This window comes from Monopterus albus, unplaced genomic scaffold (genome assembly GCF_001952655.1).
Source record: "Monopterus albus unplaced genomic scaffold, M_albus_1.0 scaffold313.1, whole genome shotgun sequence".
In the NCBI taxonomy this organism is placed as follows: Eukaryota; Metazoa; Chordata; class Actinopteri; order Synbranchiformes; family Synbranchidae; genus Monopterus; species Monopterus albus.
The window spans coordinates 410,017-424,130 of NW_018128193.1; the positions used below are offsets into that span (position 1 = coordinate 410,017).

General features: G+C 39.1%; 2 protein-coding genes across 2 annotated transcripts; both read right to left on the reverse strand.

The window, feature by feature from the left end:
- Positions 1–2,606: 2,606 nt before the first annotated feature.
- On the reverse strand, positions 2,607–4,409 carry smim12 (small integral membrane protein 12). The gene is made up of 3 exons (XM_020623866.1): positions 4,303–4,409; positions 3,465–3,538; positions 2,607–3,326 (listed from the first exon to the last, which is right to left on the reverse strand). The coding sequence occupies exon 3, from the start codon at positions 3,306–3,308 to the stop codon at positions 3,033–3,035; it is 276 nt and encodes a 91-aa protein (XP_020479522.1). The 5' UTR covers positions 3,309–3,326; positions 3,465–3,538; positions 4,303–4,409; the 3' UTR covers positions 2,607–3,032.
- A 2,406-nt stretch (positions 4,410–6,815) lies between these two features.
- Positions 6,816–11,839, reverse strand: pef1 (penta-EF-hand domain containing 1). Its single transcript, XM_020623867.1, has 5 exons — positions 11,713–11,839; positions 9,771–10,017; positions 8,437–8,592; positions 8,099–8,242; positions 6,816–7,947 (listed from the first exon to the last, which is right to left on the reverse strand). Exons 1-5 carry the CDS (start codon positions 11,731–11,733, stop codon positions 7,718–7,720), a joined length of 798 nt encoding a protein of 265 aa, XP_020479523.1. The 5' UTR covers positions 11,734–11,839; the 3' UTR covers positions 6,816–7,717.
- Positions 11,840–14,114: the final 2,275 nt, after the last annotated feature.

Sequence of the window (14,114 nt, forward strand, 5' to 3'; positions counted from 1 at the left end):
GGCTTCTTGTCTCTTGATATACAGTACATCTGTGGATGTGTAGATGTCCCTGATGAGGTTTTTTTTGGACACCCACCCGCCTCATAATACTTAATTTTGTTTGCTTCCTATATTTAGTTCTGTGTTAGTCTAAAAGTAACGAAAGTAAGCATGTAAAGGCATGCAGTAGCACTGTTGTGTCACTTAGTGGCGTTCGCTGGTTTTGAGCATGGTTTTTTTGGAGTGGAGGCCTCTCGAAGAAAAAAGAGATGTGTGTATGATGGTGAACATGCCCGAGTTAAAATAAATCCTGGAAAAGGACAATAAAATCTGCTGAAAACCAGCAGAAAGATTCTTCTTCTTCAAAAGTGCAACACATCTATGCCTGTAATCCTGGATTCAGTGTGTAATGTGCAGAAGGCAGGCAGCTTTATTGTTATTGCAGCAGAGGGAACATTGTCTTCAGTCTGTCTGCTCAGGATGTTAGATTAGACCTCCTGAAAAGAAGAAGAGGGAAAAAAGAGCCTAAAAGCTTAGTTCTCATAGTCCAATTCTGATGACTTTGGCCATTGTTAGAGCACTGATTGTTTCCAGGAGAAAACACACACCTAAATGGTTCACTCCTTGTTAACACTTTCTCTCAAAGTATAATTTAGCTGGAGCCTCATCTCAGCTTCTCCATCGTCACTATTTTCAGATGGAAACTTCCACCGGCTTGAAGTAATTGCTACTCTGAGCATGCACAACCGAGGTCACTCAAGTGGACCTAGTCATTCCACTGATAGCAAACTTAAGAGGGGAATACAAGCTGATGACTGCAGATAGAACAGCTGCATTTACCACTCTGGTGCCGATGTAAATCAGGGCCTCATAAGTTTTCCCCATTTCACTAGCTGGCACTGCACCTTATCCTGGCACACTGGAAGAGTTTTCATCCATTAACAGAGTTGCTGGAGTGCAGGAGAAATAGACCTTTCTCTTCTTTAACACAGGAAAGGCCACAGGACTGGCGCACCAGCGTCAACAAAATACTTTTTACAGTTCTCCATGAGGGTGTCAAGTATCATGTAATACAGTTTTTTGTTCTGCTGCATTTACGCCAACAACTTGTCCGTGTTTAATGAATGACGACTTCTTATTGAAGATTTTGTTCCTTGACTACATCTCGTCTTATTTTAATAATGAAAATAATTTAAAAAATTTTTTGATTGAATGTCTAGAAAATTTTCCCTCTTTATGCCTGATGTGCTCATGTTGAACCTATACATATTCTTTCACTATGCCATTCCAAATAAATAAATACATAAACATCAAAGGAAAAATCAGTGTTGAATCACTGTTTATGCTGGACTATTATATACAGTAAATCAGAATCAGAATCAGCTTTATTGGCCAGGTGTGACGGACACATGAGGAATTTGACTCAGCTACATCGGCTCTCAATGTGCAAAAAAGTAAACCAGCATAAGGCTGTGTAATATAACAAAATAGCAGTATTAACATCAACAAACAGTGCAAACAATGCAGAAAAGGCAGTATAAACAGACAGTAAACAATGCAGACAACAAAGGAATGTTCATTGAAATGAGATAAATAGGGATAAAACAGAGTACTTAAGAACTAGAGACCTGTATGAGTCTCTATAATCTAAAATCTTCAATACTGCTGGTGCAGAAAGCGGCCCCTAAAAGGAGATGCTAAATTTAAGCTGTTTTTCTACTGTCTGTATCAAAAAGAATGTTTTTATATGCCAGTTAACAGCAAGACAAACTGTGATTTGTATCCAAATGGGAGCTGTGTACCCGCTGCATCAGTCACTACTGTAGTGCTGGCTTATTCATCACAAATGCAGGTTTACTTGTCATTTAGTGTGCCCTGCTCTTTAGACACAGTTTAACTAACCCAAACTAATATGTTCCTATCATGATAAAATTATCCTATTAATTCTCAACCAGTTAACTAGGTTCTTTAAACGGACCTATAGGTTAACTTTAGGTTATCTTAAATAAAAGTGTGCTCTTATTTTGAAATGAAGGCAAAATGAGAGTGGAAACCAGGTAGATTTAAGTATCATTTTATGTTCATACACATTTAATGTTTTCACTTCCACAGTTATACAAATAGTTATGAGTAAAGGCTGTTACACTGAGTTTTGTATCCATAGGAAGATGTAGTTGTACGTGTGTGAGCATACAGTTTGCAGACAAATAATTTACTTTATTCCTTACACCTTATTTAACTTATTCCAGACTCATGCCAAATAATCAACAATCAAATCAAGCAACTCAGGTTATAGACCTTTATCACAGCAGACATTTTGAGTTGTCACAGTAAAAGCACCACAGGTGTAGCTAATGACATTACTAATGGCTGAGTTCCATTACATGTCCCAATAAACAATGCCACTCAGCAAGCACACACAATGCAATACATCCATCATCTATACTGATTATTCCTAAATAGGGTCTCAGGGGTGTAGAGACAATCCCAGCTGACACTGGGCGACAGGAGAGGTACTCCCTGGACAGGTTACCAGTCTACCATGGAGCTGACATGTAGACAAACAACACTACTCACTCCTATGGGCAATTTAGAGTCACCAATCAACTTAAGCTGCATATCTTTGGACTGTGGGAGGAAGTCAGAGTACCCAAAGAGAACCAACACAGGCACAGGAAGAACATGCACAGAAAGGCACTGGGTTGGCCCAGGCTTGAACCAAGAGCATTCTTGCTATGACATCGCTAACCACCACACTGCTGTGCCACCCTGCACAACACCATGTTCCTGGAAATGGCTCACATACAGTAAATGGAATGCAGTCATTATGAGTGTTACTGATTACACCCATGTTTTTCCTGACATACAGCACATATAAGCTTTATTTGCCTCAATAAAGGACTAAGTACTGATGATTTGGAGAAAGGAAGATGTATGACTCATGTGGTTTCATGGAATTGGGTGTTTTTGCCATGTGGTTTACCACCTTTGCATCCAGTGCACAATTCTTCCACTGAGACAGGGCAAACATAAGTCTGTCAGACCAGCAGTGGTTAGCTCTTCTCGGGCCGGTTCCTGTTCAGAGCTGCTTTAGGTGTAAACTCCAGTCTCTCTTTCAGACTAAGCACCTGTGTGCTGTCCATACCAGCTTGTTCCTGCAGTTTTCTCTCCTCCCTCAGCTCCAGGATGCCCTTCTCCTCCTCTCGAGGTTTGGGGGTCCCCCTTATAAACCATTCCAGGTGATAGCCCACTGCTCCAACCACAAAAGCAACAGGGAAGGTGACATAAGGAGCATAGGTTCGCAAAGCTGTCCAAACTACAGGCCACATGACTGTGGCTCCCAGGAGCTTTATGGGGAAGAATTGATAAGGGTAAGAGGATTGTAGTTTACATTAAAAGGGTAATTACAGTCATAGCACTGGAGGAAATAGATAAGTGCCATCCATTCATAGAGAGGATACATATTAGATTTTACATTATCTTACCCTCACTAGTTCAGGTTTGAGTATTCAGAATGTGAAACACATCTCCGCTGGTCCCCCCTCTGTGGTTTCTGATTCTGATGAATAAACACAACTATTTACATGACAGCATAAATGAGTTCAGCAACAGCTTTATAGCTACGTAGTGGTGTTTGTTTTACTAAAATATCACATTGTTGTGTAAGGCCTGAGAACAAAGCAACTAGGTGAAGGAAAAACAGTATCCATTAGACAAAGAATGTAGAGGTTCTTTCTGTTAATTATGTTGGCAACTCAGGTACTGAGGTACTTGAAATTCAGCCTGTGATTCTTTTGGGTATTAATAATAATAAAAAAAGAGCTGTCCTGTCTATCCTTCCCATGTCCTCTTCACCGTCTCAGCCGACAACATAAATACAAGTACCATCCAGTGTAATGGTAATTTAAGTGTGTTGCACATATGCCGAATAGAAAAGTGGTTCTTCCCGATTGGTAAACGTTATTAATTTATGTTAGATTACATGTGATTTACTTTGTACACATGAAAGACAAATACATGTGACATGGCCAAATGTGTTACGGAGTTTTGCGTGGCGTCTTTCCAACTATTAACCTATAGTTAACCAGAGAATGGCGCAAAACTTAAAACGCCAAATAAATATAGGACATAGTTTTAATTGCCAACATTTCTAATAGGACTATGGTTTACTGAATTATAAAGTGGTACTGCGTTGGCATTTTGCGAATCTACTTGGAAACAGCTACCTTATGGTAAGTTACATTTAACTGCAGAAACAATGTGTGTGGCTTATATCTTTTTATTTTCGCAACAGTTTGTTTTATCATAAGTCCTCAAACTCACCTTTACCGTTAGCACATTGCTGCAGCAGTAGGTCAACCACGAATGCTACTTCCGTATGACCGTCTGTAACCTTCCTGTTTAAACATCATTGGCTAATCTTCTTCTTCTTCTTCCTCGTTTTATTGACGAATTGCCACTATAATGAGCATTATCGCCATCAACTGTTACGTAGTCCTCTATACACAGTCGTTAGAATTCTTTAAATTTCTTTTTAAGCTTTATTTAGAATATACATAACAAACAAGGCAGTATAACAATTTGCCAATATGGTGGTTAGTACAGGGTTTCAGATTAATTTTTATTAAATCTTTCATTTTCCAATTTCGATTTTAATGCCTTCATTTACATATTTTATAAATCTAGGAAGACGTTCTACTGTCTTTTATTATTTTCATTTTCATTGACCGATGAGCCTTGCTGAAGAAGGCTTTAGCTGCGTTTTCCTCAGTATGTTAGTGGTAAAATCTGTACACTACATTTAAATGAGCGTTGCCAAAACATTCATCAACTGTATTCTTCTGTTAATTAGGTAACCCGACGGGGATCACATTAATTAGGCTAATGCTATTGCTGATACTGATAATGGTTGGTATTACACAATTAATTGTGTAGTACTTTGTAATAATTACTTTATATAAAATGGACAAATATACACATTCAGTTTAAGGTCAGAAACAAAACTATTTCACCACAGAAATCAATTTCATTTTATTCAAATATATCTTAAGCTTTGAAACTAATAGGCTGCCATATAATCAAATAACCTGAACACCATGTGCTTTGTGACTACTGTGAAAGGGAATGAGTCATGAGAATACCATCTCTTTCTTATTCAGTGGCATTCTGCACAAAGTCCTCCTCTCAAGGAAAACTCTGACAGATCTGCCACCAGTATTGTGTTGTATGCTGACAATGACATATCCCTCAATTTCCAGGATTGTTTTAGTTTAAAATCACAGGTTGGTATATAAAACAGGGACACTTACAGGAACCCAGTATAGTGTATAAAGACAGTAACTGTTTTAGCAAGGCTTTATTTATTTTATCTGTTTATGAGAGATGTAAAGAAACTTTGTAAATTTGAGGCAGAGTTGGCTATATGGGGAAGAAAATACTGCACTGTAGTTTCTGGGCAGTAAATCACTAGGTATTCTTTGCAAAGATTTATATGACTGATGGCTCTGGTATTTCAGCTCCCAAGCATAAAAGTCATTCATAAAACTATGCCATTGCAGTGTACAAGGCTGATCTATAGCAACTGGAATGTAGCCTGTCATGGAACAATGAGCAGTTCTGATTCAGTAGTCATTTGTGCAGAGTTAGGAGATGACAAAAATGGAGCTATATCCAAATTTTTATGTTATCATTACCAGAAATGACGGCTGAGAACGTTGTGATTAACAGGTCTGTGTGGGTGATCATGTTTCATGCTTCAAAATGATTTGCCCCACTTTGTTTTCCATCTTGTAGCTGCCAGAACAGGCAACTGATCAGTCCCGTCAGATAAACTGAAATGTGCACATCCCTGTGGAAAAAAACAGCATTGCTAGTGCCAGATCTGCTTTACCAACCATAGCAGTGCCAGGATTATTTCATCAGCTCCTGTTTATTAATAAATTACATTTGGAGCTGCACTAGCCAAGAGTTTTATGTAAAAATACAACCATCGTCAATCCAAAGCACAGACCAGGGCTGACAGAGTGGAGCGTTACATAATGCTAACTGAAGCCCCATAGATATGCTCTATTTGCCCATGTTAATTACAGATGCCAGGCATGGTCAGTGGTGGGATATTTTTCTCATTGGACAGAAAACGGCTATCAGGACTTAGTTTAAATCACTGCTGAATTACAGGAACCACAAAAAGCCTGCTGCATGAGCTGAAACCTTCTTGCATGATGTGCTTATATAGTAATACTCAAAGTAAATCTTCTGAAAACAGTCCACACACTTTACATGTCCAGGTGATGTGTCACCAGAGCAGGGGGTATGGCAGGAAGAGTATTACACCAAGTGTTCTTACAGCCTTGAGATAGCTAAGTTTATCTTCAAATTATGGGAGAGATTGAGGGAAATGGGAAAAGAGGAGATGAATGTGGGACCAAAAAAGATGCACAAGAGAAACTGAAGGATTACCTGTGATTTGGAATGAGACGAGGGGCAGCAGGAGGATTCCTGACACAGACTGTGATCAAGCAGAGTAACAGATGGTGCGGAGACGTGCCAGATGTGGAAGGGGAAGACTGGGGCTCTTGCTCTTTTGTATGGCCAATCTCCCCTCCTCAAAAGGATAAATGAGTAACCTACTTGGGCATTGTCAGGTTGAAGGTCATGAGTAAAGTTGGGATTTGCCTAGATTTCTGTTAAAGCAAATGGTACACTACAATAACAACTGCACCTGCACCTTCACAGAATAAAATAACAATTCTGAACTTAAAGTAGTTGCAGTTAACACTTTTTTATTCTAGAAAATACCTTAACCCAAGCTCACACAAATGTACCAAATCTGTCATACTGACAGTAAATTGGAGGTGGTTTTACCACAGTACTACATTTACATAATATTTACCCTTTAAATACAGATTAAACAGTTTGTACAGTGTGCAGCTTCTGTGTCTCCTTATTATTAATTAGACAATTTAAAGAATTATATCAAATTGTAATACAAAAACATTTATTTGTTTCCAGAATTAAGGAGCATTTTGGCATGTTCAATGATTACAGAATATACTATATACCTCAGTGGAGTGTATTATCGGTTAAAGTACAAGACAGAATTGCATACAAATACACACACATATCACTTAATTACAGAGCTTTACAAACAGTACCCCACTAAATGTGAGGTTAGAATAAAAAATGTGCCTCTATTCTTTGTTTAATTACATACACTGCAATACAAAGCAATATTTAATACAATGTACAGCAATTGCATAGAAATACCCTCTGAAAATGCTAGATAGAGGACATCTGTCCAGGCAAAGCAGAACATGTGCCCTACACAACACAACCCCAGCACTATAACATCGCTAGAGCCCAGTACCAGCCAACTACACTGCCTCCATATGTGTGAATGCCTCATTAATTTGTCCTGACATAATTTTAATCAATTACTGGGCCTAGGAAGTATGAAACTTGCTGGCCATCACTGTCACCAAGGTATCTATGGTAAGATTGTGACTGTTTAGAAGGACTTACAGTATTGTATATGGTGATTGATGTTATGAAGCCACAGTCACTTTGCTGATAACTCCCTGGTTAAAGTTTAGTTTGGCTACCTTCACCATAATACCTATATAGGCTTTATCTATTTACAGCAACAAGAAATGGAATAATGTGTACTGGCAGTTGTACTGTACACATACCAATGTGTACAGTAGGGATACTTCTGGAAAACTGGAGAAAAACACCAGGCTCACATAAGCCTGGTGATGGCACCAGAGAGGAAATCCTCATAGCTGAGGCGGATGTTGCCTGTCATGGCCCTGTCTCTCTCCCTGAAGGCCTGTGTCATGCTCTGGAGCTGCGTGCACACCTGGATGAAGCGGTCCAGCTGGATGCCGGGTGGCCTGCCTTGCAGGGTGAAGCGCCGCACCAAAGTCTCAGAAAACTGGGGACTGAGGTTGTAGCCCATCTGAGCCAGGGCTGAGGGGGTGGGGACAAGATAGGAAAGAATTTGTGTTTCTCAGGTGAGAAGTCTTTGGACTTTTTTGGTCTTAATTTTTTCACGGTCATGATCATGGTTTTTGTATAGCCGTATCCCAATTAAGAGTAGCATCTACACAAACAGTGATACCTTGGTGTAGCTCCATGCCACTGATAGATCCTGAACGGTCTCTGTCATACTGATGAAACAATGCTCTCCACCTCTGCATAAAGTCCCAGAGTGCTGAGAAGCCTAGTAGGTCTATTTGACCTGACCGTGTTTTGTCAAACATATCTAACAGGAAATACAAAAGACAGCATATTAAGCTAAACATGACAAAAACATTTTCCTACAATTACTGTACTTTCAAAACAGCATAAATATGAAGTGCATTTTCAGCAGGTTACCAGCAAGCCAAGCATCCATTATCACTTGATCTGCCTCCCACTATGTTGAGCATTTCATTTGGCTGCAGCTATGTGACTTACTGATCATCATGAGGCAGGTCTCATCATTAAAAGCAGACCAGTTGGAGTTGACAAGTGCCTGCTTTAGCTCCTTTAGGCTGATGAAGCCGCTGTGGTCCACGTCAACAGTCTGGAACCACTGGTACGCTTCTGGGCTAACACCAGGAGGAATGTTACCTACAGAGAGGACAAATAAGAGTAGCGATAGGATGAAGGAGGATTCAGAATAACTTAGAAAGTGGCCATCAGTAAAGATTGTTTTTTAGCATGCTCTTGTTTCCATCATCCTTTTCTTCATTTTCAATCTGTCAAAACCGGTTTGATTTATTCTCTTTATTACTTCCCATCCTTATATTTATTACCAGGGATATTTTTCATAGAAGCTCCTGGGCTTTGTGGAGTGACAAATGTATGTGGGAAAGAGAAAAAAATAGTAACAGAGAGAAGAAAATGGTAGCAGAGATTCTTAGAAATGAAGCATCTGCTTTGTTTCAATGAATAATTACTTATTTATCCTGAGATTTAAAAAAGCATTATTCTACTATCTTAGGAGTTCAAACTGCATTGACTCTGTCAATAAGAGTCTTGATCATAATAAATAATACATCTGTGCTTGACTCAATCTTTTGCCTTTGTTGTTTAGAGGGCTAGAATAATATGGTAGGTAACGACTATAACACAGAATACATTTGATATATAATTGATATGCCAAATATAATTCCTACAGCTGAGCACCTTTTATATGTGTTTAACAACTAGCACATACAGCACTGACATGCTATGCTGTTTGTGAACAAATGCAGAGGCATCTCAGCAAGAAGGACATAGTGTTATGGCAAGAGGCCATGACCTGAATACATGGGGAGAAAGGTAACATTAAAAAATAGGGTGGGGGGTGACTGTCAAAAAATTGGATGGGGAAAGAGGGACAGATGACACCTCAAGTCAGACCCTAATGGATTTTGTCCCTGCAGGAAATGATGGCAACGTAGGCGACTAACGATTAGCTGCCACAAGAAACAGCATAATCACCCATCCACTCACATTCTTTACCCATTACTCTCTTACTCTGTTTAGCCCTCACTCGGTCTTACCAGTCATCACTCCAAGCTGTGTAATCCTGCTGAGGGGCACAAATTGAACTCTGTCTCTACACAACTGTCTGGGAACGTACATCATTTTCTATCCATCATCTTACCAGAGAGTGAGGGGGGAAGAAAATAAGAAAAAAGAAATGAAGAAGGGGAAGAATAGCTGATCTGCCATCTTGTCATGTTCAGAATACAGCCGTTCAGCTCCCATAGATGAAACGAATGGCGGATGTGTCCACAGCTCCAGTCTCAGCCTATAGTTACCTGCAGAAGCATGGTGTCCGTAAGGCCCTCCATGAGGCTGTCCTCCGTAACCCCAATATGGCCTGCTGGCGACACTTCCTTGACCAGGGCCATACTGTCCTCCCTGACCTGGGCCTCCATAACCACCATAATGACCTCCTTGTGGGCCAGCTGCACCTCCATATGGACCTGAGGGGGGAGGCCTATAGGGACCACTGTCTCCTCCATACGGAGCACTCGGTGGTGGGTTGCCTCCTCCTGGATAACCCTACAGTGACAGACATAAGCAAAGTTCAGTGAGACTTATGATAAATACAGGGAATAAAAGGCCTGCGTGTGTGTCTGGAGGAAGCCACTTATAGCCACTGTAGTGAGATTAAAAGGCATGAGCAACAATAAATAGGCGATTTTAGACAATATGTACAGAAGTACCATGGTTAATACTAAGTACATTTACCTAAGAACTGCACTAAAGTAAAATTTGATACTTGTACATTACTCCATTTATCTGACAGCAACAGTTATCCTGCAGATTAAGATCTTACTAACAAAATATGTGATGAGTTTATAAAGTATGATACATTCTTATTATATACATGAAGCAATCTAGGTTGCAAAGTAGTAGGACCAAATTAGTTGATAGAAAATTAATTGCCAACTAGCCTATTCTGATAACTTAGTCATTTCAACAGAAAAAAGTATCTACAACTATTTTGAGAGTTAATAGTTTTGCTTGTTTTTCAAACTACAATAGTCAAAAATGACAAATATTTGCAGATTTGAAGACATCACATTCAGCTCAACAAAATTCTTGTAATTCTTTGATGTTTCATAGACTATATCATAAAGCAATTAATCAGAAAAAATAATATGTAGATTTTTAACAATGAAAACAACAACAACAGTTGTTGCACTATTTTCAGTGCTGTTTACAGAGTAGATGCTGCCTCAGTAATAATTGGAATCCAGTTGTGTAATACATAATTTTATAATAAAACACTGAAGTAGGGAGTTCGAGGTGGCTACTTTTACCCTTAAAAACTTTCTGCTCATAATATTTATGTACTCTAGCAGTAACGTTAACACACTTTAAATTGTAACGTTAGTGTAATTTATTTACAGTGATATCTTGCTAGTTTTATCTACTACTCTATTACTACTACTTTTCGCTGTTCCAGTTAAGGGTCACCGATTCGCATGAGTAAATTTGTTTTTTACGCCCGATACCCTTCCTGACACAACCGTCTCTATTTATTCGGACTTGGGACCAGCACAGAAGTCGCTGGCGTGAAACCCCTGTGGGTAGATACACACTCACTCCTGGGGACAATTTAGAGTCTCCAATCAACCTAAGCTGCATGTCTTTGGACTGTGGGAGGAAGCCGGAGTACCCCGAGAGAACCCACGCAAGCATAGGGAGAAAATGCAAACTCCATACAGAAAGGATCGAACCCGGAACCTTTTTGCTGTGATGCGACAGCACTAACCGCCCGTCTCGCTAGATTTATTTAAATTGGATAAAGTTTCTGAATACCAACACAAAGTACAACCTATATATTACAACTGTGTTTTGTTCAAAAACTATTAGTGTAAGTTAACTTCTACATGAAATAAACCAAGACTGCTATTGTCAATTAAAAACCAGTAATAACGTTACTATAACAGGGTCGCAACATGTTCTTGAACAATAACTCCGGCGATAACCAAGCTGCTCCAAACTGGAAATTACTCACAAATTGCCAGTTTTCATTGAAAAACACCCTGCTTACCATGGCAAACAAACGAATGCCTAATGTTAAATTAACTAGCTAACATTACTAGCGTTAATGTTACCAATGTGTTACCATGTTAACCATGGGTTTACTACGTTATCCCTAGGCAATCAGACAGATAATACATTCAGCAGTATTGCATTGTTATAATAATTAACCTAGCCAAAACACAAAATATGATATTTCAATACCTGACCGTACTGGAAACTCATGTCTGACAGACTTTACTTCCCTCAACAAAGTAGCAGAGAGGCACACAACCGCCTGGTGGCTATGGTAGCTACTGGTGCATTTCCGGGTCTGTCAAAACGGCACCCGCGTTCCCTGCTCCTGATTGGACAGCGGAGAGGGAAACTTCTTCTTCTTCCGCTCCAAGCCCCCCACCCCCCGCTTCAGTTCAGTGGCAGAGTGGGAAAGGTGTGACGACAGAACAAACCACTATGAATCATTGCCTTAAGTCTCCCCTAGGCCTATATAAACTATAGAGTGCATAGTCAACCCAGTAGTACTCAACGCGCAACCCAATACTCATTCAGTTACTCACTCACCAAGTAGCCTAATGCGTTATGGATTTCTTTTCATCTCATACTGTCCAATCAGCACTAACACACCCCACAGTACAACACACCAGTGTTATAGAGGCCCCATTGTAATGCTTCATTATTAAGTTTTTACTTTAATGTATTTTCTTTATTTGATCTTTTTTCCTCCTCAGAATGGCTCTTTTCTTTTCCCATGCCATCTTTCAGTGAACCTATGCCTTAGTCTTTGTCCTAATGAGTTTCAGGATGGAGTTGCAGATGAGATACATCATTTTACAGATACATATTAATATGCAGAGAGCAGAGGAGACCACCATGAAGAGGGTGAAGATCTTCTCCGTGGGACGGGGTGTGAAACAGGCCACTGTGTTGGGGTATGGGAGTACTTGGATAGGTGGGGCAAGTCATAACCTTCATAGATGTGGTAGGATGTAGAAGAAGCCAGCATCAAAGCCTGCCTGATGGTTAAACTAGGAGGCACAGTTTTCAGGAAGTTTAAAATAAATTAAGGTAAAGATAATTAGACTGTCCATCCATTAAACAATATCAAGATGATTTCTCTGTCACTACTGGTATGAATAACATGATAATATTTACTATACACTGTCTCAGATGGATATCGGTTGTTCTCCATGGAGACTGATGAATATGTTTTTTCAGTATATGTGAGGCCTCTTGAGCTGCCATGGTGTATGAAAGGTGCCATATTAATAAAGCCCACTTGAATAATGAAGTAATAAAGATAAAAATGTGAAACCAATGCAAGCTTAAAGCTCATACAGTTTCAGTGCAGCTTGGACCTTTATTTCTGATTGCGTCAAGAAGTACAAAAACAAGCATTTTAAACACTTTTAACTTTTAAAATTTTCCTCTAATAAATGTGCATGGCCTGAAAGGGAATAAGTAGGATAACAGCTTCACTGTCCACTGTTCCATTTTACTTCTGTCTCATCTAATCCAAACTATTGTGATATTCCTTGGTTTTACTTTAAGATTAGACTGTGAGTATTCTTATTATGTACAGTATGTATGGTAAATTCACAAACTGCATGTTTACGCGTCTACAAAAATGCAAGTACTGTACCATACAATTCATTACACACTGTAGGGCATGTGATTGCTTCCTCTCAGTTTCATACAAAATGTACACAAACTTTGAGGTACTATTCAGGCAAGAGTGGAAGGAAAACCTCAAAGACATCTATATAGATAGCAAAGCTGAACCACAGTTTGTTTTCTCATTTGCTCTTGATTGCAATGTTGCCTTCATTGCTGACAGCAGCGGGCCTCGTCTGTCTCTTTGCGGTGTGTATGTCTTTCTCTGTGTTGTGACAGATGACACCAATCAACTGGAGGAATTCAAAAACTATTTAATGAAAGGGAAGGGGGATACAATTTAAGGGGTCAGTTAAATTTAAAAATTCATGCTATACGTACAACCAAAAAAAGATTTTGTATTTCCATAAGTGGGGTAAAACTATGGAATAACTTAAGTGTAGACATAAAAAACAGTACTAGAATTGACAAGTTTAAACATAAATATAAAGGTATGTGTCAATCAAGATATATGCAAGAACAGGCTCAATGATTAATTGTTGTGGGTGTGATGTATATTTTGTAACCATTCTTTAGTATATCACTTGTGTGATGTAAGAATGTGTTAGGTTATTTTTTAGTTAGATAGATATTCAGAGATTTGTTGTCTATGAATGTTTAGTGCAGACTGCAGGCACGTCAAGGTTAATTCAAGCATGTTCTAGGTATAAGCAAATTGATATTGGATTAGCATTTGTTGGATATGTGTGAAATTATGTGTGTTGACATATCAACTGTCTTTACATGTTTGAAAGAATAAATCAAAAATCAAAAAATCAAAAATCATGCCCTTCTCAACTGAGAAACCGTCAGTTACGTGATGCATTTTCATTCCAATATTCTTACTCAGTGTGATGCACATACAGCCTTAGCGCAAGCTCCTGGCTTTATTAGGAGAGAAGCGTGGGAGAAATCAATAACTATAAGCATTCTCAGCTTCATGCAAACAGGTGCAG

Bases quoted from the DNA above. Each gene is read 5' to 3' on its own strand.
- smim12 (XM_020623866.1), bottom strand. From the start codon at position 3,308: ATGTGGCCTGTAGTTTGGACAGCTTTGCGAACCTATGCTCCTTATGTC.
- pef1 (XM_020623867.1), bottom strand. From the start codon at position 11,733: ATGAGTTTCCAGTACGGTCAG. The intron at 8,593-9,770 runs GTAACTATAGGC...TCCTCTCTGTAG, and splicing joins CGGACACCATGCTTCTGCAG to GTAACATTCCTCCTGGTGTT. The intron at 8,243-8,436 runs GTAAGTCACATA...ATTTCCTGTTAG, and splicing joins GACCTGCCTCATGATGATCA to ATATGTTTGACAAAACACGG.